General features: G+C 40.1%; 1 protein-coding gene across 2 annotated transcripts in view; it reads right to left on the minus strand.

The window, feature by feature from the left end:
* Nucleotides 1-4,456, minus strand: part of LOC126457711 (uncharacterized) — a 64,428-nt gene extending 59,972 nt beyond the window's left edge. Inside the window, exons 1-3 of one of the 2 annotated variants that reach the window (XM_050094243.1) lie at nt 4,327-4,456; nt 1,662-1,886; nt 685-995 (exon numbers count right to left, since the gene is read on the minus strand). In XM_050094243.1, the coding sequence (XP_049950200.1) occupies nt 934-995; nt 1,662-1,886; nt 4,327-4,354 (315 nt within the window). In that variant the 5' untranslated portion in view covers nt 4,355-4,456 and the 3' untranslated portion in view covers nt 685-933. Of the gene's footprint in view, nt 1-684; nt 996-1,661; nt 1,887-4,326 lie in introns of those variants that run through there. The other variant, XM_050094245.1, reaches the window with a different exon arrangement.
* Nucleotides 4,457-25,461: the final 21,005 nt, after the last annotated feature.

Raw genomic sequence — 25,461 nt, forward strand, 5'->3', positions numbered from 1 at the left:
TATACAACGACTGTTTGTTAGATTTTTACTAATTCATAGAGCGCAGACATTCTTATATATATACCCTCCATTTTCTGGCGCGATGCAGCGTCCCCCACAAATATTACGGCATCGCAACTGCAGGTGTATACGTCTTTAGTTTGCGAGGCGACTTCAGATGGCAGGATGTGGCCGCGTTGCTACCACGGGTGGCAACCAGGGGTTCTGTAACGCTGCAGATGGCGTCGTTCCAGTGGCACGGCGATGGCGTTGCCCAGAGTGCAGGTCTGGCCATCGGTGAGGAGCAGGAGCAGTCGGATGGCCGGCCAGAGAAGACACCATTTTTTCTGGCTTTTAACTATTTCATGTGTTATCCAGGAAAGGCAAGGACAAGCCACCGTGTCAGTCATAAGTCTCTGCAGTGTCCATCGGTGTCATCGTTCCAGTTAAAGTGTTAAGGCAGGAACAGGGTATTTGGATGGTCCATGGTTAGCATGAATGGATGTTGTGTATTTTGTATAATTAGTATGCAGTTATACTTTGCCACTATTTATGTAAAGCTACAGATTAGGAAATGTGTTCTACAATTGATATATAACAGTTGAGGACATGAAAGAACAGTTTTATTGTGTCTGAATAAAACTATTAAAAGTCCAACAGAAAGATACAACAGGCTAAACCATGTTTAAGAAATAATTCTTCCACTCAGTTTGTAGCCTGGTTGTAAAGCTGATTTATTGCATATCTTGAAGCAATCAGAAAGTATCACAAAACAAGATATGTTGATTCCACCAGTTTTTCTTGCTAGTGAAAGAGGTAAGTTCTACACTCTTGGAATTTACTTCTTTCTGTGAAAATTGTTGATGTCTTCAGTCAATAGCTCAGCCATCTCGTCTTCACTCAATCCTAGATGACTCAGCTCCTCCAGGATGAGCCGAGACCCTTGCAATACTCCTAGTTCTTGGGACAGTCGGACAGGACTGGTTTACACAGACTCTTTGGTTTCACCACGTAAACTACAATAAATAGAAGAAATATATTTTAATAGAGTTAGAAACTACGAATAGAAATATATACCATTATACATTTACTACTGATAACACAATGATAAGTCATCAACTATTTACATGGCATGAATTTCATTTTTCGCTCTCTTATGGTGCCATAACAGTGAGATTGTGGAAGACCTCTAGGTACCAAACAGGCAACACAGTACTGTCAAAATAAACCCCACAGCACGAATATCTATTGCCTATTAAAATATCTCTTCGCTAAATGTTGAGACCAAAGCCCATGGAGTACTTCATGTAGCTTTATATAATATAATTCGGATAGTAGAACTCAGATTCTACATCGTAGAAAGATAAAAAATGCATCACATTTAAGAGTCTAACAAGTAACTGGAAAAAAGGATTAAATATGTGCTGGAAATTGCTCTGAATAGTTTTGGTGAAGAATGTTAATGAGTTGCATTTTCGTAAAGTGGCGTATCTTTCATTGTTCACGGAGAGGTAACATTTTACCGTTAAAGTGTAACGTAAGGATAAACATTTTCCCTTGATGGTTTGATTTAACTCATATTCTCACATTCACTTTGGAACCCTTCAAAAATTTTATAGTCAACAGTTTGTGGTTATCTTGTCAACAATGGATACAAAATCGTGCTATGGAAAGTAACTTACCCTTCGGTAGTAGGTTGTAGCAAGAATACAGCTTCAGTGAATTGGCATACAAGTAGAACTTGTTGTCTGCCTGGACACAAATGGTATCGTCGTCTTCTTCCGCGTACGACGCCGCCACCAATGTTCTCACAGACGGGATGGTGGCGGACGGCTGTTCCTCACCCTGGATGGCGGCAGTGGTCGACTCTTCTGGTCGTCCGTATACCGCCGCAACTGCGACCAATGCTATAGAAAACAATGAACATTATTACAGATTGCAGCTTTGTCTACTGGCTGTTGGTGCAACTTTACCATCTAGCGCTCTGATACTATTGTCAGGTAATCTGATTGCCATGTGCTAGCTTGAATATACGGAGATAAGGTGCAACTCAAATGACTAGTTCCACAATTCTGCCACTTGCAAATCTATCTCCTCTGGATGGTAATGGTACTCTGTTGTCTGGTAGACTCTAAGTTGTACATATATCCTAAGTAACTGTTATTAGGAAAGCTGTAGCAGCAGATTACGGCATATTTGTGACACTTGTGTAGAATGCTAAAAGATGTTTTGTACCACAACACGAGACTGTTTTGGTACCTAATTGCTGATATAACTCAACATGTTGCTCTTAACAGAACAAAACGGATACTGGGAAAGATAATGTCAAGGGTACGACGAGGAAGTGTCACATGCCCACTACTGATCACAATACACTCGGTATAAAAGAAGTGCTGCATACTTAGAGAGGTAGTTTGGATCAAGCCATTAGAAATGTCCAGTACAAATGGGCTCAAAACGCTTTCCGTAAGAGCTATGAGCAGTTTGGGAAACTGTAAACCGTATTGATAGTTCTGGGTAGGTGCAGCACATACATTAATTCTAACTGAACCAGTATGTGTTGTGAACAGCTTGTGAAAACCATTTACATTGTGGTTTTTTCTCTACTTTTGCCATAATAATGGTAGCCTCTTATTACAAAGGCCAGTACCAAACACCATATTGAGCATGACCTTTAGCGACGACTCACAAATGCAGGTCATATGTAATACCCGAAGTCTCATGTATTTTTCAGCTACTTCCTTTCATGAGTTTATAACCATTTCTCGTAACTACATCTACTTATGAATTTTGTCATTAATTAAATTTCATCGAAATATAATGCATGCTGCATGAATAAAGAAGAAATAATTACATAGATCGTTGTAATAAATAAGCTGCCAGAGACAAAAAAATTATGTTCAACTAACGCAAAGAATATATTTCACGGAAAAATAACATCGTTGTCGCGAACGCACGCAGTCCTAGAACAGAGGGCAGAGATGAGTTGCGAAGGGTCTATGGTGCGGTGGAGACATGTGTGACGGTCCGCAAATGCAAAATGGAGATTGTTATCGAAATGGTGTTACAATATGTATGTGGGCAGGCAAAATATAATTAAGTCAGGACGTGTATGGACACACAACATGATCGCAAGAAGATGTTGGAATTAATGAAGACTGCTGTACGCATCAATTTTTTATTCAAGCTGCTGACTAATCAAGAGGAGCCTACCGCCAATAATGAATTTCGTAATAAGCATTACATCAGAAGCAACGCATCGCAAAGTAAGATATAGCCAGTATTTTTATAGCTCCATAACAGGCATGACAGCGCAATAGTAACTTTTTGGGACATTCTTCAAAGCAAACTTTACAGACCCAGGTCGATCAAACTATCTGACAATAAGATCAAACTGGAAGTCATTCAAATTCAATTCATATTTTATTGACAAAAGTATGCTGGCTAAATGACAGTCAAAGAAAGTTTACGAGTTTATGTTGTGTTCTGTAAATGACTTTATTGCATATATGTACGTAGCATTAGCATTAGCAAATAACAGTTGGCATAAATGACGGTTTCTATGGCATCATTTTCGGGGTAACCGGTAAAGAACTGTACTCTGTTTTGGCCACGATTTAACATATTTTAAAACAGACAGCATTATCACGAATTACGTAATACAGCATAGCTTCTATGGACCGTTGCTAGTCGTTGCAGAATTATAATTAACATTATTGCATGTTAGATTTCAGTGTTCATGTTACACGTGTCTTCGCATCTAAGCTCACGCGAGTTCACTTCATTTTTTTGCCCCATTACCTTTCTTGCCCGGTACTTTCGTGATTAGCTATTTATCAAATTTAACTTCTGCCCCTTTTTGTTGCTGACTTCCTTTCTACTCAGCAATCTAAATTCGTGCAGACGACATTGGCATACCCAGTTACGGCTAACTAAAGCAAAACTTTATTTATTCCCATTCTTTTAATTTATATCGTTGTTGCACTCAGTAATCACTCGAGTGTTAACGATCAGGTAGTAACTCACTACGATCTATCAGCAAACATTGATATTCTGTGGATGATTCGAGATAGCAAACGACTTATGTAGAGATGATGTGTTTCAAAGTAGTCAAGATGGACAAGTTCTCATGCCCATTAAGGTGTGCATTTCATAGTCCATGTGCAAAGGAATTTTTTCTTGTTTCCTTCCATACAAGCATCTCTCAAAATTGTGGCAGTGACCAATTCTTCTCCGAGTGTGTAAATAGATTTTCAAGCGAATTGCTGTCTCAGAAATCATGTAAAAAGAAGGTAGAAAAAAAAATTGTATCGTGAAAGAAAATTTATATATTCTGCCAATACTTACCAGCAACAAAGAACAGAGCAGCCTTCATTGCACTCGATAAGAAATACTACTGCTGCCGGTCTTAGATTTTCGTTTATATATGTTTAATCACCCAATGGCATCATCGAATGTTATCGTACCGTTCCTTTCTGATTTTCCGTTCCGGGAACTGTGGTGCAGCAACAAGCAGCAGATTGACTTTCCTTGTTTTTGGCAAGCTGCATTATCGTTCGCTCTGCCTTATTTATTACCAACGCTATTTCAACAACCGGGATAAAAAAGACGGGTTATCATACTGCACCGTTCACTTCCTTCTCATTCGACGTAGCCGCGCGGGGTAGCCGCGCTGTCTGAGTCTCCTTGTCACGGTACCTGCGGATCCCCCCGTCGGAGGTACGAGTTCTCCCTCGGGCATGGGTGTATGTGTTGTCCATAGCGTAAGTTAGTTTAAGTACCGTGTAGGCTTAGGGACAGATGACCTCAGTAGTTTGGTCCCATAAGACGTTACCACAAATTTCCTAGTTTCATTCGATGTCATTGGAAGAAGACGGGTATCTGGCACTTCTCTCTCAATTCGGTGTCATTGTAGTAAAACCGAGAAAACAAAAAGACGTGTTTCCACGTAAGTTAAGTGCCACAGAGCATCAACACAGCTGAGTTGATATGTCACACACGTCTTGTGGGCAGTCCCCGTTAAATGTGGATTGAGAAGAGAAAGCTCTAGTAAAAAAGTTAATTCCTAAATCAGCTCATAACGCTTTTTTTAAAATTAATACAAGACAGTTTAGGCACAGGCTCTAAATGAAGATTCTTTTTCTATCAACGAAGCCTCTGATAATGCAGTAAGGCTCAAATCCTGATGAAATAAAATGTATAGATGCCACCGATCGTTCATGCTATGTACTTTGCGATCCAAACAGCTTTCCATTTTGAAGATGAGAGCCCTGTGCCTAGAGGATAGTACACCTACGAAATAAGTGCGGTGCGGTTATAAATATATGCACTGAAGCGCCAAAGAAACTGACGTAGGCATGAGTGTTAAAACACAGAGATATCTTAGGAGGGAGAATGCGGCGTTGCGGACAGCAACGCCTGTATAGGACAACAAGTGTCTAATGCAGTTGTTAGATCGGTTACTACTGTTGAAATGGCAGGTTATCAAGATTTAAATGAATTTTAAAGCGGTGTTATATAGCCGGCGCTTATGCGGTGGGCCACTGCATCTCCGAGGTAGCGATGAAGTGAGGATTATCCCGTGCAACCATTTCACGATCGTACAGTGAATTTCAGGAATCCGATAAAACATCAAATCACCAACATCGCGACGGCTGGGGAACTGGGACAACAATGACTGAAGAGAATGGTTTCAGCGTGACAGAACTGCAACAACTCAGCAAATTGATGCAGATTTCAGTGTAGGGCCATGAACAAGAGTCAGTGTGAGAGTGATTCAATGAAACTTCATCGACTTGGGCTTTCGAAGCCAAAGACCCATTCGCGTACACTTATGACTAAACGGCTCAAAGCTTTGCGCTTCGCCTGGGACCGTCACCACCGACAGTGGAAGGCTTATGAGTGGAAATATGTTGCCTGGTCGGACGAGTCTCGTTTTACATTTTATGGAGTGGATGGACGTGTACGGGTACGGAGAAAATCTCATGAATCAATGGAACCAGTATGACAGCAGCGGACGTTCAAATTGATGGAGGCTCTGTAATGGTGTGGGACGCGGGCAGTTGGAGTGATATGGGAGGCGTGATACGTCTAGAAACGACTCTGACGGGTACCACGTACGTAAGCATACTGTCAGATCACCTGCATCCATTCATTGTGCATTCCGATGGACTTCGGCAATTCTTTGGCTCTACACTGTAATATATATATGACTAGATGAAATCTGTGAGCGCTCTGTCAGAGGGGCATGTTAGATTCTTTTACACACTCATTTTGCCTGTAACGGGTATGAAACAGACGCTTTCTGGCGACACTAAGGGTCGCTTGAATGTAGAGACGAGTAATACTTTTTTCGGCTGATTCCAAGTAAACAATCAAAAGCGTAATTGCAAATATAAGCATAAAAGTCGGAGCAAATGCTCCTCACGACTCTTCGGAGATCAGTTGTATACACATTTTAAGTGGTGAATCGATAGAGCGTTCCCATATTTAATCAAGTGCGACATTCGTTTTAACGAAATGTGTTAACAGGTCAGTGAAACCCGAGCTCCGAGGTAAACGCCCTCTCACCCCAAACCACTGACATTTCGATTTCAGTGGTATGAATCGAGAGCTAATAGGAGGTCAGGAAGTATGTCTTTTATGTTTTCTGATGAAAGTTGGTTGTGCATCACTGACAATGATGGCCGCTGAGGGCCTGCAACCAATTTGTGTGAATGCTATACACCCTGGACCTATACCGGGAGTCATGGTCATGGGTGCGATTTCGTATGTTGGCAGGAGCACTCTCGCGGTTATTCCAAGCAGCCTGAATCAAAATTTGTATGCCGATCTGTTGATTCGCCCTGTTGTCTTGCTATTACTGAATAGCATCCCATGGGTGATTTCCAACAGAATAACGCTAGCCTACACAGCACTATTGCAATATAACATGCTCTACAGAGTGTCGACATGTTGCGTTGGCCTGGTCCACCACCAGATCCGTCTCCAGTCGAGCACCATGAGACGACAACTCCGGATTCATTCACAGCCAGTATTAACCGTCTCTGTACAAACGAACCAAGAGCATAATGCATACACGCTTGCGTATTCACATTCAACATTCTGGCTGTTACACCGGTTTCTAACTTATCAGCAATGGCTTATTTCGCGCTTACGTTAACCTGTGATCGTACGAAGACAGTCACTTGCGTACGTTGTCTAGTCAAATGTATTCCAGAATTTTTAATACTCTACGTCAATAATTTCCGGTGTCGCGACTTTTTTCGTCAGTGTATATTAGATGCTACTCAAATAGTAGATCAGTACTTTGTATATAGTTTGGATAAGCACGGATTTTGTTGATTGCTTATATAGTGGTCTTTCCCATTTCATTCATCTATGGAGTGTAGGTGGATTATTGGTCGTATGTATCTCAGCCAGCAGGCATGACCTTCATTTTATGCTCAAAGTATCTACGCCGATATATAAAGGGATGACAGACATTCACAGACTATATTGTATCCGTGCATAGGAATGACTAGGTTTACACGGAAGATCTGGCGTCATTGACAGAACATTTGCCAGTGGAGACTCGTGGATGAGGTTTTTGGAATTCACTGACTATTTACACCACCTTTCATTTATGTAGTCTATGGATTAGACGTCGTCTGGTAGGACGACCTGATATGAATTCTGCTGGCTTGTGCGGTATTTTAGTACACATTGTACAAGATTTCTGTGAGCAATCAAAAGCATACACAACAATGGACCAATAATTAAAACTCCAGAAATGAGCCAACGAGACAGACCCGCTTCAAATTCGTACAGGTTCTACTATTGACATATTTATAGCACATCAGAGACTCATATTATAGCCCATTAAGTGTGTAGTCTAGAATTTCGTTTTGTGAACTGCATTCCAAAGAGGGCTCACAACCCTTTTGTGAAAAAATGATATGCAAACATCGCGACCTGAGCCCTTGCAATACTACCGTTACCTCTGGCAAGCTTCCGTTTGCTCGACAGCCGAGTGTTGTTGTAAGGTTGTTACTTTGATTTGCTATGACAGGGGTACAGATATTCAATAATAGCGGGTTAAAAGCTGTGAGCTGTCTGGGGAAGTTAATCTTGCATTACTAAGCAACTGTTTCACCAGGTATCTTGTCTAGGTTTACCAAATTCCCAAACAGACTAACATTAATTATAATCTTTTAATAGTCATACAACAACCGGTAATATATATGTATATATATAAAAGAGAATTTAAATAAAAAGAAAGAAATCAGTTTATATTTGGAAATTTATTTTAAGATTGATCATTGAAATTTCAGCATATTAAACGTGAGTTATAACTGAGCTGGTGCCTTGTTTAGGACTGTGAAAATGTGAGTTTGTTATCTTATGGAACACATCAAATATAGAGCCAAGATTGGGAGTCTGCATACAACACTGCATTCATAAAACAACACACAAAGAACATTGAAACACATGCAACAGAAAATTAACCACTACCAACAGATTCAAATTTTCACCCAAAGAAATTACGTTTGTAGCACAATCCTGTCCGTCATGTAATTACCACACGCTGGTATACTAAATTCATATTAACTCTTTGTGAAATCTTCGCGAAAAGAATAGCTGAGGGGTACTTTGATGATTACACCACATGCTTCACGTGGTCAACTTGGTTTACACAAAGAGTGTAACTCCACAATAATTTTGATAATTAAAATAAATTAGATCGAAAAGCAATTTACAAAAGAAAAACCTCGAACTGGTTACTAACGTCTTACTATCAACCTGATGGGTCAAACAGTTATATAAGCACCTGGTACTGGTCTCGCAAAGTACACCCCACGTGGGTTGAACATAAAGAAAAGTTGCTATATTGAAAAATATTGTCGAGACGAGACGTTATAATCACACAAGCATTCGCATTTAAGATTGATCTTAGTTAGAGTTACTGATCAACACGTGGTTCCACTTTACGCACAAAGTAGTGACAAAGCAACTACCGGAAAATAATCTGAACTTCACACGAGAATTACACTGCGCAGCAATTTAAGATAACATTAGATATTTTAGAGCTAAACCTGAAATAAAGGTGATTAAATTTTCAGTTAGGCTGAACTTAAGAAATCCATTGTCCTACGGACTTAGCAGACACGCGCTTAGCCGGAGATCTTACCACTTCAGACGCTCGCCACGGACGGACTGCTTGGTCTCTTCCTGAGGGGTGGCTCACAAATACAAACGGAAGTGGCCAGAGGGGCAGCTTCCTATACCAACATGACAACGGACGGACAGGACCATACTAAGAATAGACACCTCTCTGCTTTAAGAAAGCGTAGCTACCTGTTTCGACGTTGGTCCTACTGTTCTCTAGCAGACAGGCTTGTCTGCTACCCTCAAGCATGCAACTACAAATACATTTGCTCATTCATCCTCTCACCCAGAAGGAAAGGGGGATGACAGTATCTTATCATATACAGTATATAAAAGAAAGCGGATGTAGGTTCCGTGTGAGACTGTGTGACATGAATTACATATGAACTCTGTTTTAAAGTGTAGTAGTGTGACAGATCGTTCTTGTTTATGCGTAAATGTAACACGTTTCACTACTCAGTCTCCTCCCAGATAGTCAGAAACGCCACAGTAAATTTAGAAGAGGTATTTATGCCGTAAATGGCAACAGATTTAAGAAATTAAACATGAAAGAAATCCAACAGAGACCTTTCATTGTATGCCACACATTTAGCAGACAGCTATTTAACCGAATGGATAGCAAAGTAAATACAAACCTATACAAAAAGTCGATTTAAATATGTCGATGAGGTAGGTGAATGTTGAAGCGAAACATTCGTTGGTGAGCAACAGTGTGGAACTTGTCCATTTCAGTTGCATAACACACACCCAGGTAATTGGGCTCTGCCTATGTGTACTCCGTGTTTTCATATGTATTCTTGGAAACAATGTGGGTCTCGATTTCTCAATCAGCAACACTCCCAGCAGAATGTGAACACCTCAGTGAGTAGAAACATTCAACACAATCGTAAAGTTACACTATACAGTTCTCCTTACCAAGCTTCTCTTAGAGATGGCAACAGGACACGTCCTATAATTCATATAATGTTAACAGCAATAACACGCGAAAATTATCTTTTCTTGCACCGTTCTACAGAAGCAAAGATTTTGAAGGTCTTCTTATCGTTTATTACACCGTTCTATACAAACAAACATTTTGAGGATCTTCCTAGTGTACTTAATTAAATTTGTTAACTGACCAAGAGCTGGTCTCTAGCTTAGCGGGAGCAAATCAACTGGCAATGAACTTTGAAAGTATTCTGTTAATCGCTACTGGCATTAAAACGTATTTCAAAAAAATGTTTTGTGACGTTTTACATCTTCAGGCAAACTTCATTTGACAGATAGAAACGTGTTTGTTTCCAAACTCCTCTAGAAAGTTTTAATTAGCGTACTGTTTCACAACACAAAGCTGTTAGAAATGCGGAACATCTAGTCTCTCTGTCCATGAACAACCAGGAATGCCTAAGAGAAGAAAATCCAAAAATTTAAAGTAAATTATTCTGTAGCGTAGAATATGCGTAACATAACAACTCGCCTCCAACACGTCATAAGCATCGACCTTCATTAGATCTGCAATGGCCACAAATGCTTCAAATCAAGCAAAGAGGGTTACCTTGCCACGAACACATATCTGTACAAATACAAACGTCAGGTTGCATCTGTTAAAAATCCGGGTAAAACTCTACACTAAGGCAGGGAACTGCGAGATTCGTGAGTCCACGGCTACAGCTCTACCAATCCCCTTCCTATCCCACCAACTATTCCCCTCAACCCTCCCCAACACCATCGTCACAATACCTGATGATGGTCGAAGTAGAGAGGATATAAAATGTAGACTGGCAATGGCAAGGAAAGCGTTTCTTAAGAAGAGAAATTTGTTAACACCGAGTATAGATTTAAGTGTCAGGAAGTCGTTTCTGAAAGTATTTTATGGAGTGTAGCCATGTACGGAAGTGAAACATTTCGATAAATAGTTTGCACAGTAAGAGAATAGAAGCTTTCGAAATGTGGTGCTACAGAAGAACGCTGAAGATTAGATGGGTACATCACATAACTAATGAGGAGGTATTGAACAGAATTGGGGAGAAGAGGAGTTTGTGGCACAAATTGACAAGAAGAAGGGACCGATTGGTAGGACATGTCCTGTGGCATCAAGGGATCACCAATTTAGCATTGGGGACAGCGTAGAGGGTAAAAATCGTAGAGGGAGACTAAGAGATGAATACACTAAGCAGATTCAGAAGGATGTAGGTTGCAGTAAGTACTGGGAGATGAAGGAGCTTGCACAGGATAGAGTAGCATTGAGAGCTGCATCAAACCAGTTTCAGAGCTGAAGACCACAACAACAACGTTGGGTTGGACGTCGTCTGGTAGGACGACCTGATATGAACAAGTGCTCATGCCTATTAAGGCGTGCATTTCATAATCCATGTGCAAAGGAATTTTATTATTGTTTCCTTCCATATAACCATCTCTCAAATATGTGGCAATGACCAATTCTTTTCCCCATTTCCTCCACTTGGGAAATTCCGCAGACTTCCTGTACACCCCTTCACATACCCCTCTTGTCTCCAATCAGGATATTAGTGGGAAAAAGACTCACTTTGTCCTGAGAGAGGGATGTAAGATAGCGTGTTTATTTGTTTGCTTTATTTTGGGGGTGTTGGGTTGTCCTCCACAATCCTCAGCCCCTCAACCCCATCCTCACATATTCCAATCATTTGTGTATCCGGAACCTCAGATATGAATGCAACACCCCCTTCCACCACCACATGTGAATAGGCGGTATATTGGATGGAGTGGAGGGTACTGTCTTTACTTTTGGTGGGAAATGTGTTCAGTTAAGATGTTGGTGATGGACAGAGTGGATTTTAATACGTGTATTACCAGTAAGCATACAACTGAGGACTGCATTCTTAAGTCTTCTACGGAACGGATGGAAGGAACTGATAATGAATGAATATAGTGGGAATACCTTTCAAGAGGATATAGGATGATAGACTGAGAATGTATTTCGCAACTCATAAAGAATACTGACTGTGCTAGAACTGCTCGTGTTTTTTAAAATGGCCGGTCAGTTCACAGTGTTTAAGACAGATTTGTCCTTTTCCACTACCACAGACTGAATGAAGCTCGGGTGCTCACCTTGGAGTATGGCTCAACTGGGGACGCTTGAAACGGATTTTCTCTCAATTTCGTGTGAATATACGTTCACTTTGCTGTGGACTCTAATCCACAAAACTAGTCGAAATTGGCGGGGAAGTCAGAATAATTATCTCCAAACGATCTAAAAATGTATATCGCCTAGGGAAGTTGTATACAGACCCATACATACGTGGTAAGATCGGACAGGACATCAAAAAGCCACTAATGTGTAGGAGAGTAGCCTCCTACCGATCTACAATTGTATAGCTACTCCGAAACTTGTACACAGACACATGTTAAGAAGGGATAGAATAGTTGACTATCATTGAAGTGTAAGAACACCAATACACACTACCACAACTCTTAAAAATAGTTCACTTCTCAAATTACTTACAGAAATTGTAAGAAAAAAACCGTCACTTGTGAACAATATGTCATAGTGCAACATATACGCTAATTGTTTAGTAAAATCGTTGCAATAACACAGCTACTATAATAACTGAGCGTAAAATATGTCGCCAGGACAGAGACGGTTTAGCTGCACATGTGTTCACCCGGAAGTGTTCATACAATCCAACCACCTTAGAAAAAAATTTTATCTCCTTCCTTACCTCCCCTCTCCCATCAACTACTCCTCCGATAGCTAGATGTAATGGTTTTCAAGCCTGTGCTACAATTTCTCTGTTGCTGAAGGTACACGAAGATGTTGCAGTGAGACTCTTTATAAATACGTAATGTGTGAATACCCAAGCACAATCCAACACTCTCATTTCGCACGTCAATCGACCGCAAAGCACCAAGTGCTAAATATATTCATGATGTTGTAGGGATTGACATTTGAGAATTGAAGCGCAGTACACACACCACACATACGAACTTCTGTCGCTGCACAATCAGCATACTTGCTAGATCGCTATTCAGCTATCCAGAGGTCTCTGTGAGCACAGCCGAGAGGATTTGACACCAAAATTGCACCCAACAGCCGACTAGCTGGATTCTCTCCTTGTACCCGTCTGTTGCACGACATTAAGCACAACTTCCGATCGCATAATACGTGAAGACGACTTTGGTCCTCTGGCCATGGCACACTGCATGACAAGCAGGTGTGTCATGCAGTTACACCCTGGGACAGACCCTCCAGGAGATGCTCTTTTCAAGGAACACTATGGAGAACTGATATTTGAAGATGACTACTAAATGATTCTACTTGTACCAACACATATTTCACGTAACGACCACAAAGACCAGCTACAAGATACTAACGCTCCCATAGAGGTTTATAGCAGGCTTTTTCTCTCTCGCTGTTTTTGCAAGTGGGATCGGAAAGGAAATGCCTAGTAGTGATACAAGCACATCATCTGCCAAGGCTTGCGAAGTATACCGATATAGATGTAAATTTAGCCTACTTATAAAGATGTCGGTCCCACCATTTATAGACAGACAAACCTCATGTTGCCCGTTATTTGTCATGGAAGCAAAAGAACTTCTCCTGCTGATTGTCTCTCTATAAAAACCTTTGGGTTATAATATTCATAACAATACAGAAACATAGCACCTAAATTTCTTTGCTATCTAATGATTGTCTATACATATTCCCTGCACTTGTCCTACACTGCTTTTTCACAGTTCTACGATTACTGTGCTAGAGATACGAAAGTATAAGGGTGTCAGAATCATTTATGACAGCATAGTGTTCCGTGAGAGAAATGTCACTTTTCTTCAATTTGTGCATAACTCCATAATACGAATCTATCAGTAACACAGAGCTTCCATTAAACTGTTGCACGAAAACTACAGTATCACACATCATACACTGATCAGCCAGAACATTATGACCACCTAGTTAATAGCCGACTTTATCATGGATAACAATTGTTACGTTTCATGGCATGAAAGCAGTAAGGCGTTTGTAGGTAAATGGATAGAGTTGGCACAACTTCTGCCCATACAAGTCACCTAATTCCTGCAAATTCGGGTGATGGGGGCAATGAGCTCTGACGCCTTGTTCAGTCACGTCCAAGACTTCTAAGATTGGTTTCAGACCTGGCACGTCGGAGGGCCGGCACTTCAACTTGATCTCGCCACAGCGTTCCTGAAACCACTCCATCACACTCCTAGCATTGTGACATGGCGTTTTATCTTGTTGAAGTGTGCCAATGCAGTTGTAAAACATGATCGTCATGAAGGACTGTACACGGTCAGCAACCCGTGTGGTTACTCCTAGGCCATCATGGTGCCTTGCACGAGCTCCACTGAACCCATGGTTGCCCACGTGAATGTTTCCCAGCATAATGGAGCCGACACGGCTGGGCTCCAGCCCACAGTACAAATGTCAACGAGCTGGTACTCTCGAAGACGACTGATTCGTGTACTTCCATCAACATGATGAAGGTTATCGGGATTCATCAGACCAAGCAACCCTCTGCCACTGCACCAGCGTCAAGTGCCGATGGTCACATGCCCATTTCAGTCGTAGACGCTGATGTAGTGGTGTTAACTCTGGAACATGCATGAGTTGTTGGCTGCAGAGGTCCACAGTTAGGAGCTTGTGTACAAGATCGCCAATCTAGGAGATCTCGTGTTCCTTTAACTTTAGCATGCTTTTTTCGTTGTTTCTGCAACAGGGTTCTAATTCGTTTTATGTACCAAGCGTTATCAGCACCGTCCTTTGTTAAATTAATTGGCACGAATTTTTAAATTTCTCTCGAACTATTTCTTTGAATTCAAGACACATCTGGTCTACACTTACAATGTTAATTTGGAACAAGTGAAGATCGAATCTGAGGAAGGCATTGAAAAAAGTTGACATGTTTGTCACGAGACACTGTGCTGTCTATGAAAACTCTGTCACCATTACACTGTCATATTTCTGGCGTAGTAACCATAGAAACATAATAAAGGAGATTAGGCCACGTACAGGGTGACATTTGTAGGCACTCATTCGATATCGATGAATTGTAGGTGCTATGTGTCTGAATTCGTTTGTGCAGTCCACATATAATTTACATGGCTGTGACTATCATCCTATAAGACAGTGCAGTAGTTTTCTAGTTGTGGTAGCTTTCTACATAGTCAGTGATGGGCAGAGGACTAGACAGTCTGCTGAAATGGTTCAAATGGCTCTGAGCAATATGGGACTTAACTTCTGAGGTCTTCAGTCTCCTAGAACTTGGAATAACTCTTACTCGTTTACTCGTTGAAATCAGGTGGATTCAAACGTTATATATCAAAGACAAGAAGAAATTTGAGCTCTATACCGCGAGAAAACTGGAGGTTCACATAACGTTTTCATTGAGAGACGATCTGCAGCAGGTGTTCTGTCTTTTGTATTCTTGATAAATAGGAGACAATATATTTCCATTGGTTTCTATTGATCTGACGAAGACTTAGGCAATACTTCCTTAATAGGTTTTACAAACACAGCAGGATGATTTTTTCATGGGTTGTGATAACCTCGAACTGTCGCTGCTTCAATAGACATTCTTCTAACAAAACGGCAACTCCCACCATGTATGGAACACAGTTATGTGACACATTTATTTCACCACTTTGCATTCTTTCAGACAGCGCCAGACTAATATAGTCACCACTCTCCCTACTAACTGATGGCGGCATGTCATGAACCATTTCTTTGACAATACTAGCTTATATCACTAATTTGAGAAGTGGTATTGAAAAGCCATTCAGGCAACTCTTTACTTAAAATACCTTTGATTTCATTTAACTTTGACGTGAGTGGTTCATCTGAAGTTCCTCTCTCAGACAACAGATCAGAAGAGGACCTTTGCCCAACAAGCTGTAATTCTTAATATAGTTTTTCATTCATCTGAGTGCCTATATGCAAAATCAACTTTTAAAAGTACTGTGAATAATTTTTCCCTCTGCATGTGAAACTGTTTCTTTAACTTATAACTTTCCCTCTACTGTTCTAACTGTTTCTTTAACATAACGTCTTTTCCAGAAGTGAACTTATCGGATTTTCCATTTACCTCCTGAACATATCCTTTTATATAACTTATTCCACCTATTAATTTTCGTATGGCCTTGGTATTGCCATGGTATTCAAAAATCGTTTTCACCAGTGCCTTTAAACTTCGACATATTGCCGTAAATGGGTACTGAGTATGGCTAGCCAATTTGTTCTCTCTCAGCCTTTGACTCCAATTCACGCCCCTGACGAGACAATATTTTTGCCGGTCGCATCAACGAATTCACTACCTTCAGGGTATGATTCTACGTGATTATGTTTTTCAGATTAAATTTTTATTTTTTTTTCTATTTTTACCATAATACGGACATGGCTATAATTACATGGGCAAATTACATATATTAGTGTAATAACAGCACACAAACGATGTTAATTAAAAATGGGCACCTTTCACTAAGAATTTCAAACAATGTAACAGCACTGTACCATGTTGCACATTCGCTACACATAGTCAGCTAACTTGCACAACATAACTATGTAACAGTGGCAATTAATTCACAAATAACTCAAATAATGCAAGATTGATTGAAAATGGGCTGTCAATGATTAATTATATAATTAATTATATGCATAAATTAAGTAAATAAGTAATGTTGTCCTTACCTCGAACGTTTTGACGTAAAGAAAAACACATAATTTCAAAAAATTATAACATCTTTTTCTTCGACTTCAGTCCGTTTCCGCCAATATTTTAGAGTTTTCGTTCAGTACAAGAAACAGAGAAAAACTAGTTTTAATAACGTAATGGCAATAAAAATTCGTAAGACGGTCGACAGTGTAATATATCACCTCTCTTCCCCCCCCCCCCCCCCCCCCCCTGGGTTTTGTTATTTTAAGATTGTTCATTAGACCTAAATGTTATTAAGAACAGCGTACATCACACTGCGAAGATGAAAAGAGAACATGCAATTATAAAATTTAGGAAGATGACGTTGATTCTTTCACTTTTTTCTTACTGTCTAATAGATCCTGTAAGATATTGCGAGTTTGATTTCATTTTCATGAACAATTAGCAGCAGACCAAGAAGTAGTCGATGGAATGAAAAGAGTTTGATGACAACGTATCGTCTTGGTGTTAACTAACAAAGTAAACTGATAGTTTTTGTAATAATAACGAAACTTCGTTTACAAACATTGATTGCAGTTTCAACTTACTATGTTGAGTTCAGAATACGATAGAGCGCTTACTGGGTCCGATCGTCATGTTACTAAACAGGCTGCTTCAATCTGAACAGAATGCAGGACTATGCACTATACTGCAAAGTAAATAGGAAATAAATCAAGTAGAATTACTGTGTCACAGTATAACTCAAGTTACAGGAATGACACAACCCTCTGGCAGCAAGGAAGAAAGAAACCACTATAAACTATTACTTTAGCAAAACAAAATATCAGAATGTTTTTCTCAGGCAAAGTGTGTACAAAGATGACGTTTATCATCACCGATTTCCCTGTTAGGTTAAATAATTTGCTGCAGATGCTAACAGAAAAAAAATCAAGGGACAAACCCTCACAAGAGCTTACTACCGAAATTAACTGACGACATTGGAGGACATTCTCAAGACAAAACTTCGCAGGGTGGATTTACATAGGTATCTTCTTTTAGTTAATACTCCTCTGGTAAAATCCTGATATGGTAAGCAGTGTCATGTTTCTCTTCGTTCGGATGAAGAAACCGTTTTGCTGCAGGCATTTCCAGAGACACGAAGAGAGGATTTTCGAGGTGTTATCGTTTCATGAACAGCCAAAATGCAGACTTCTGCAACCATACATCCTAGGGCACACTGTGTCGCAGATGTAGAAGACGAACACAAAGTTCGAAATCGCAGCATAACTTGTGCTCTTCTTGTAGCGAAGGACTGTCGCGCTGTCTTGGGAGCCTTGTCACGGTCCATGCGGCTCCACCCGTCGGAGGTTCGAGTCCTCCATCAGACATGGATGTGTGTGTTGCCCATAGCGTAATTTAGTTTAAGTTAGTAGTGTGTGGGCTTAGGGACCGATGACCTCAGCAGTTTGGTCCCATAAGACCTTACAACAAATTGCCAATTTTCGACTTTGTAACTGATAACTGTACTATCGTAGTTGCTGTATCCTGCGTGGAAACCAATAAATATCAGGACAGTTCAATTGCTGTAATATAGGCTAAATGCTATTTGTAAGAGTATATGTGGATGCTTTGTTACAGTAAGAAAATATTCCTGTCTCTGTGCCAATACAAACAGAAAGAAGTATGCTAGAAAATGAATGGACAACAGAAGTAGCGTTATATAGTAAGAAATGATATCAAGTGTCAGTTTACATTTCACACATTTTAGATACAGTACATATTCATTCCAAAGACGAATTACAAGTTCTGTTAGCATCCTGTCACAAATCCCACTATAATATTCGATGTTGCACACAACGACACATGTATTTTCACCGTTCCCAACTGGTGGACTGCGTGTCTGAGTGAGACAGTGTTGTCTCCTGGATAGTTAGCCTTGCGGGTCTTTTCGTAAAGTAGGTCAGTGACTTTGTGTTGTATTAAGATGCCAAATGGTTGTACAAACATCAAGTACAATTGATATCAGGGTCTCCTCAACATTCGGAAACGGTGTAAGGATCACGAGAGTCTATTTTAATGTTTTGAGCTGCAAGGCTTTGTAGCCGTGAATTTCAAAACAGTTTGAGAACTTTACAACGAATTTTTCTTTCTCAAATGTTACGCTCGTGGCTTTGTGAATTCAGTGGTCTACAGTGCACGGTACAGAATCAGTCTTTTACCCATTGTAATATTTGTGCGTTTGTGTACATCACATGCCCATTCAATGAGCACAATTACGTTTTCGGTGCGACTGTAAGGTTATATAATAAAATATTTTCAAATCAATGGAATTTCCTTGCTTTTATGTTCCAGTGTTAACCATTTTACACCGAGCTGTTCTTTGTTACTGGTAGCAATTCATTCCACTTTGATTCAGAAATGATGTTCATGTCGCTGAGTTCTTTCTACGATCCACAAGACGCTAATTGTACTGTAAGCAATCATCTCTGTTCTTCTCAGCACACCAGGGCACAATATAAGTCAGTTGTTGTTAATGTAGGTGAGGCACCGCTTTATGTTTTCATATAAAGTCTTGTATTGTAAACTACGATAACAATCTGAATAAAACCTGCCTCGTGCACAAAGCTGAGCTGTAGCCGCAGTTATATACATGTACTTCAAGTAAATTCAGGTGTTTATTGCAACTTGTCGGTTCTGTGCATATCAATTAATTCGTTGCCGTGTCCATTATAAATGCGTTGCGCAAAGTGAGTCCCTCTCGTATCAGGTCATGTTTAATTGATGATTAATTGAGGCCACGCTAGCACATAAATTCGTGCGTCTAAGCTTTCTATAAGAGTTTTAGAAGACGAAACTTATACTGTTTAGCAAGTCATCGACTTATCTCTCATATGAGATAATCAAACTAGCCCTAGGCAATGAACATTTTGCCCAGACTGTATTTTCCATAAATGAGAATGAAAATAACTCCAATACTTTGCTTCTGACCGACCGGGTGTTCAGAAGGTTTGCATTTTTCACTACTGGACAATGCTTTGGTACACTTTGTCGTCTCGTGATATTTGTTCTAAGTCAACTCTGCTCCACTGTGTGTTGGATGTCTTACAAACTGCCCACACTACATTGCAGAGAATAAAAACCAAAGGAAAAAAACTGCCCTTCCTGGGAGTGAATGAGGCTTTCTTTTTAAAATATGTCTTCCGTCGTTTTAGATCACTAAGGCCTAGGGGTAGAGATTTTCGCTAGAAATCAAAGTATCTTTGGTTCTGGTTTCGAACCCAGTCAGCGAGTAAAATTTTGATGACAATCATTAGCAGAGATGGCCACAGATTTCCAGTGTAAAAGTCAGCCTAGTTCTGCCAACAGCATTATAAAAAGTGGGCGGAGAAGAAAAGTGAGATCTGGGCAACCTCTTGTGTTTTGGGTGGAAGCTGTCCCTAAAAGGCTGAAGAATCAGCGATGAACAACGGCATAAGAATGGAGAAGCCAATAGAAACCACTACGTTATGTACGTCCACAAACACGTCGCCTGTAATTCAAAGAGTGTCATGATAATCTCTCCATCGGCAAGATATTCTAGAGCACTCGCTTATGAGTCGGAGCGTGGAATATCAGAAGTTTGAACATTGTGAATAGGAAGCCTAATTCTAGTTACAGTGAGGATAAGTGAAGATAATTGCAAACACAAGAACAGTGTCATTTCAGCGGCAGCAGAAAATGTTATCAAGGTAATAGGTTTCATCATGAACAGAAAGGACTATTCTCATCAGAGTCAGTAGTAATTCACTGTCAACAAAAATATTTCAAGTATATAAGACGACATCGCAAGAAGAAGAAGGAGAGACAGTGAAAGTATATGAGGGTTTTGAACAGGTAATCCAGTATGTAAAGGGAAATTAAAATGTAATAGTCATGGAGGGCAGCACCGCTGTAGTAGGTAAGGAAAGACAAGAAAGAGTTAAAGGAGAATGTGGGTGTGGTAGTAGGAACGTGTCAAGTGAAAGCCCATCTGACTTCTGCAATCAATATCAGTTTGTAATAGCTAATACCCCGCTCAAGAATCACAAGTGGATTGACTCTAGTTGAATTACTCATGGTACGTTGAGAAGCTCCAGAAATCAGGTATTAGATTCGAAGTGTACACAGGAGCAGATATACATTCAGGCCGTAATTTAATAATGGTGGATAGCGCATTGTACTTTGAGTGTATTGGTCGCAGAAATCGAGGTTGAAACAAGTGGGCTACTGAAGTACCGGTAGTGAGGAATGGTGTGGGTTTGGAGTCAGTGAGCAATGTATAGTTCTAAAATTGGCAAACGCGGAAGTAGCACCAACATAGATACAAACAAGGGAACTGTAAAGAGACCGTAGGTAAGACAAAAAAAACTTCTTCTGATCAACGGAACAACAAAGTACATAAATGATCTGGGAATGGCCACACTGTAGCAAAATTACTGATTTAGCAATTAAAGAAATGGCAAGTGCGGGGGAACTGCGGAGAAATGTCTGCAAGAAATATGTGGAGAAATTGGAAAAGAAAATGTCGTCAGAAGGACAGCTGTCACATTCAAAAAAGTCATAACACCCCTTGTTGTAATTAAATACAGTACCAGTAACAATAACATGAAATGGAAATTCTAACTTAAACACAGAGACAAGTGCAGGTAGGTCGAAAGACTACATTTATCCCTCGAGCAGGTGCGCCAGTGTATAAAGTGTGCCAAGAACAAATAATATTGTTTTGTATGACCCATTGTTGTTTTATAATTGAGAGCCAATACTTTTTCCTTCATTATTGCTTCACGTAACACAGTGATAAACTATGTTGTCCTACAACCAAGTGAGGAGTATTAATATAAAATAACAGCGAGCTAGGCGCGAAAAAAATTACGGTCCGTGCAAGGAAATGTGCCAGATACACAGCTAACATCACAATACAATAATGAGACAATTTTCTATTAGATAGTAACTGATTAGGCGTTTGGCTGAGATCTGATGCAATAGCATTGTTTAATGCTCAGAGTGGTTTATTAATGTGGGGTAATACATGTACACAGCAACACAATTATAAAATGATAGTTCCTTTTAGTATCGTTATGCTTAACAGCGATTTATCTCATATGTTTATTTTATCTTTGTTCAGTGAACTAAAATTAAAAAGTGTTTCTGTTCATACTTGTTAACCTGAATAACATAAAACAGATATTCTACACATGTGTACAAAGTTAGCCAAGCACCCCTTTGTCTAATGAAATACAGCATGCCAGCATGAGGGTTAAGGCCAGTAATTCGAGGCAGGATTGTCTGGTGTCATAAAAGAAGAGAGGGTAGTCGAAATGGGAGACGAAAACAAAGTTACTTGCTAGACTAATGAACTAAAGAACGGAGATAAAAATTGAGGAACTGTTAGACGACAACCAGTTTGGGTGTAGGGAAGGTAATGGCACCATTAGAAACGATATAAGGAAAGGGTGCGTTCTTTCTCTCCTACTGTTCAGTCTATACATCAAAGATACAATGACAGAAATAGAAGCAAAGTTCAATAGGAGGATTGAAATTTAAGACGAAAGGAAATCAATGCCAATACTCACTAATTTCATTGCTATCATGAGTGAAAGAGCAGGAGATTCACAAGATCAGTTGAATGGAATGCACAGTCTACTGCGTGTAGAATATGGATTGAGAGTAAACCGACGAAAGACTAAAGTAATGAGTGGTAGAAATGAGATTTGCGACAATCTTCACATCAAAATTGCAGACTACAATGGAAACAACCTGAATTAAGTCTGCTATGTGGAAGGATATAACAAACGACAGATAAAGCAAGGAGGACACAAAATTGAATAGTACAGGTAAGGAGGGCATTCCTGTCCAAAAGAAGTCTACCAGTACGATACAGTGGCATTACTTGGAGAAAAAATTTTTAAAAAATGTATATCTGGATAACAGCAGTTTATGGAAGTGAATCATGGAAGTTGAGGGAACCGAAAAAGAATCATTTGAGACCTGGTGCTGTAGAAGCATATAGAAAATTAGGTGGGCTGGTAAGATAACGAATGAGGATGTTCTACCCAGAATCAGCAAGGAAAGGAATGTGTGGAGGACGCTGACATGATGGACGATACGAGGTCTGCTATTACATCAGGAAATAAATTCCACAGATCTAAATACAGAGGGTAAAACCTTTAGGGGAAGACAGAAATTGTAAAATACACAAAATCTAATTGAGAACTTTGTGTGCAAGTAGTACTCCTCAATAAAGATTTTGGCATGGGCTATAGAAGGTGTGCATCAAACCGGTTCTAGGGCTGATGACCACAAAAATATGTGTTTCGGTAACCGCTGTACAATACATGAAAAGGGGTAGTTCCAACTGTTATCGTGTCTGTGGTTTCCTATTACAAGCTAGGGAGAAATGAGAATATTCCCTTATAGGCATCGCCTGTTTTATTTTGCCGTTATGGATTCTACACAGCTTATATGATGGGGGCCAGACGTACTTCATTGTCTACGTTAGATATTAGAACAAAAAATTATAAATCAGTTACGTGGAGTAGTTAGAAACCATATTATGACATTGGCCTGCCTACTGCCAAGTACACCATGTTGTGCTTAAGACAATTTTATGGAGCAGGATCAGGACATCGCTATGAGTTAACCAACAGCAGTTTGTGAGTATACCACTGAGATCCTCAAGCGTCCTGGGTATCTGCATATCCTCGGTATAGACTGCCAGGAAATCAAAGACATCCGTTCGTATTTTATACGACAGGCTTCACATGCGCATTCCATTTCATATATAGAAATTATGGTACAAAAACAAGACTAAGATGCCTGAGCCTAGACTTTATAATATGATAGGGCATATTTTTTACCATTACGTTTCCCTTCAGGTATTTATAATTAAGCCGAGATGCCACCAATTGCACAATGTCAGTTGTTGTTTATATCGATCTGAAGTTAGTTCTTGTTTATATCGATCTGAAGTTGTTTATACTATTGGTCGGCACAGACAACTGAACACTCAACAGACGCTATGAGAGGGTTCTCCACATTGTCTAAAACATGGTTTATTAATTTTGCATTCAGACCTCAGTCTTTCAAGTGTTTTGATGTTTTCCATAGCTTCATCGCCTCTGACGCTTGTCGCTCGAATCTACCAGACTTTATTAACATTCTACATCATTATTCTTCATATATACACGTTTACTACTCAACATAGTCGCCCTAAAGACGAACACAGTTCTCGCAACGAGAAACCAGTATGCTAATACTATCACTCTAGAATGTCTGACATTGTCGACGTTAGTACTACCTTGCCTGCACCACTTCATTGCTATCAAAGTGAAGTCCTCAAAGGTGTTGCTTCGGCTATGGAAGCAGATGATAGCAGACTGGGACAAAGTCGGAATTGAATGTATGATGATGGATGACGATGAACCCGAGGCGTCTGCTTGTTGCAGACGCCGCTACGTTCGTTTCTGGTCTGGCTCTGTCACGCTGAAGGGGAGGGTGCTCTGCGTGTGGACGAACACTTCGAATTCGTGATTTTAGTTTTCTGAGTTTTTTCTCAGGCACCGACGAGGTTACGTCAGACAACGCCATGTTACACTTCACAATTCGATGTCTTTTACCGGCAGTTTGAGTGATCGATCCGGAAAAGTCGACTAAATGCGTGATATGTATTTCTTCAGCCGATGTAGACAATAGAATAAAGAGTTGTGAAGAATTTCTTTTCAGCAAGCCCTCGTAGCAGAAAATTATTCTGCATCTAGGGAACGGTTACCATTCTGAAATGTTCCGCACTACTCGCGATGAATTTCGTAAATTCATTTTTTTTATCATTTACATCGCCATATTCAATAAAGTCTTAGCATTTTGTCTACTTTGCATGGGTTTCTTGTCTGCTTGATATACCGACTATATCACAACCACCAATAGTCTGCGTTATATTTTCTTCGGTTTTTACCTCCAATAACATTACTGCCCACGTGGTTCAGAACTACCTGAGCATGCGTTTAAGCAGTCTATATCTCCTGATATTTATGGGCTATCAGATGTGTATTTCTATATTCTAAGCCTGTAATTAAGGTCTACTTCATTTTTGTCAGCTTTCAGTTAAGTGTCACTGAAATTACTTACAATTTGTTCATATACAGTTACAGTTGTCATAAAATGCCTTCCAAGAGACAGCCAACTGAAGATTGTGATGCAGCTGTGATTGCTTCCGTATTTGTCCAATGGTATTTATTTATATAACAGCTGAAGAGTTCACATAAATCCCTTATAAATACAACAGCATTAAGTTTTCGTTAATTTCATAAACAGTCATTTAAGTATAGTACTTACATATATGTGAAACCTAAAGAGAGAAATGTAAACTGGACCGCGGTCCCTGCCAAGGATGGGGGATGTGGACAACAGCAGGGGAGGGTCCTGGTGAAGATACAACGACTCTTTGTTAGATTTTTACTAATTCATAGAGCGCAGACGTTCTTATATATATACCCTCCATTTTCTGGCACGATACAGCGTCCCCTACAAATATTACGGCATCGTAACTGCAGGTGTATACGTCTTTAGTTTGCGAGGCGACTTCAGATGGCAGGATGTGGCCGCGTTGCTACCACGGGTGGCAACCAGGGGTTCTGTAACGCTGCAGATGGCGTCGTTCCAGTGGCACGGCGATGGCGTTGCCCAGAGTGCAGGTCTGGCCATCGGTGAGGAGCAGGAG

Source organism: Schistocerca serialis, chromosome 2 (assembly GCF_023864345.2).
Source record: "Schistocerca serialis cubense isolate TAMUIC-IGC-003099 chromosome 2, iqSchSeri2.2, whole genome shotgun sequence".
Classification (NCBI taxonomy): Eukaryota; Metazoa; Arthropoda; class Insecta; order Orthoptera; family Acrididae; genus Schistocerca; species Schistocerca serialis.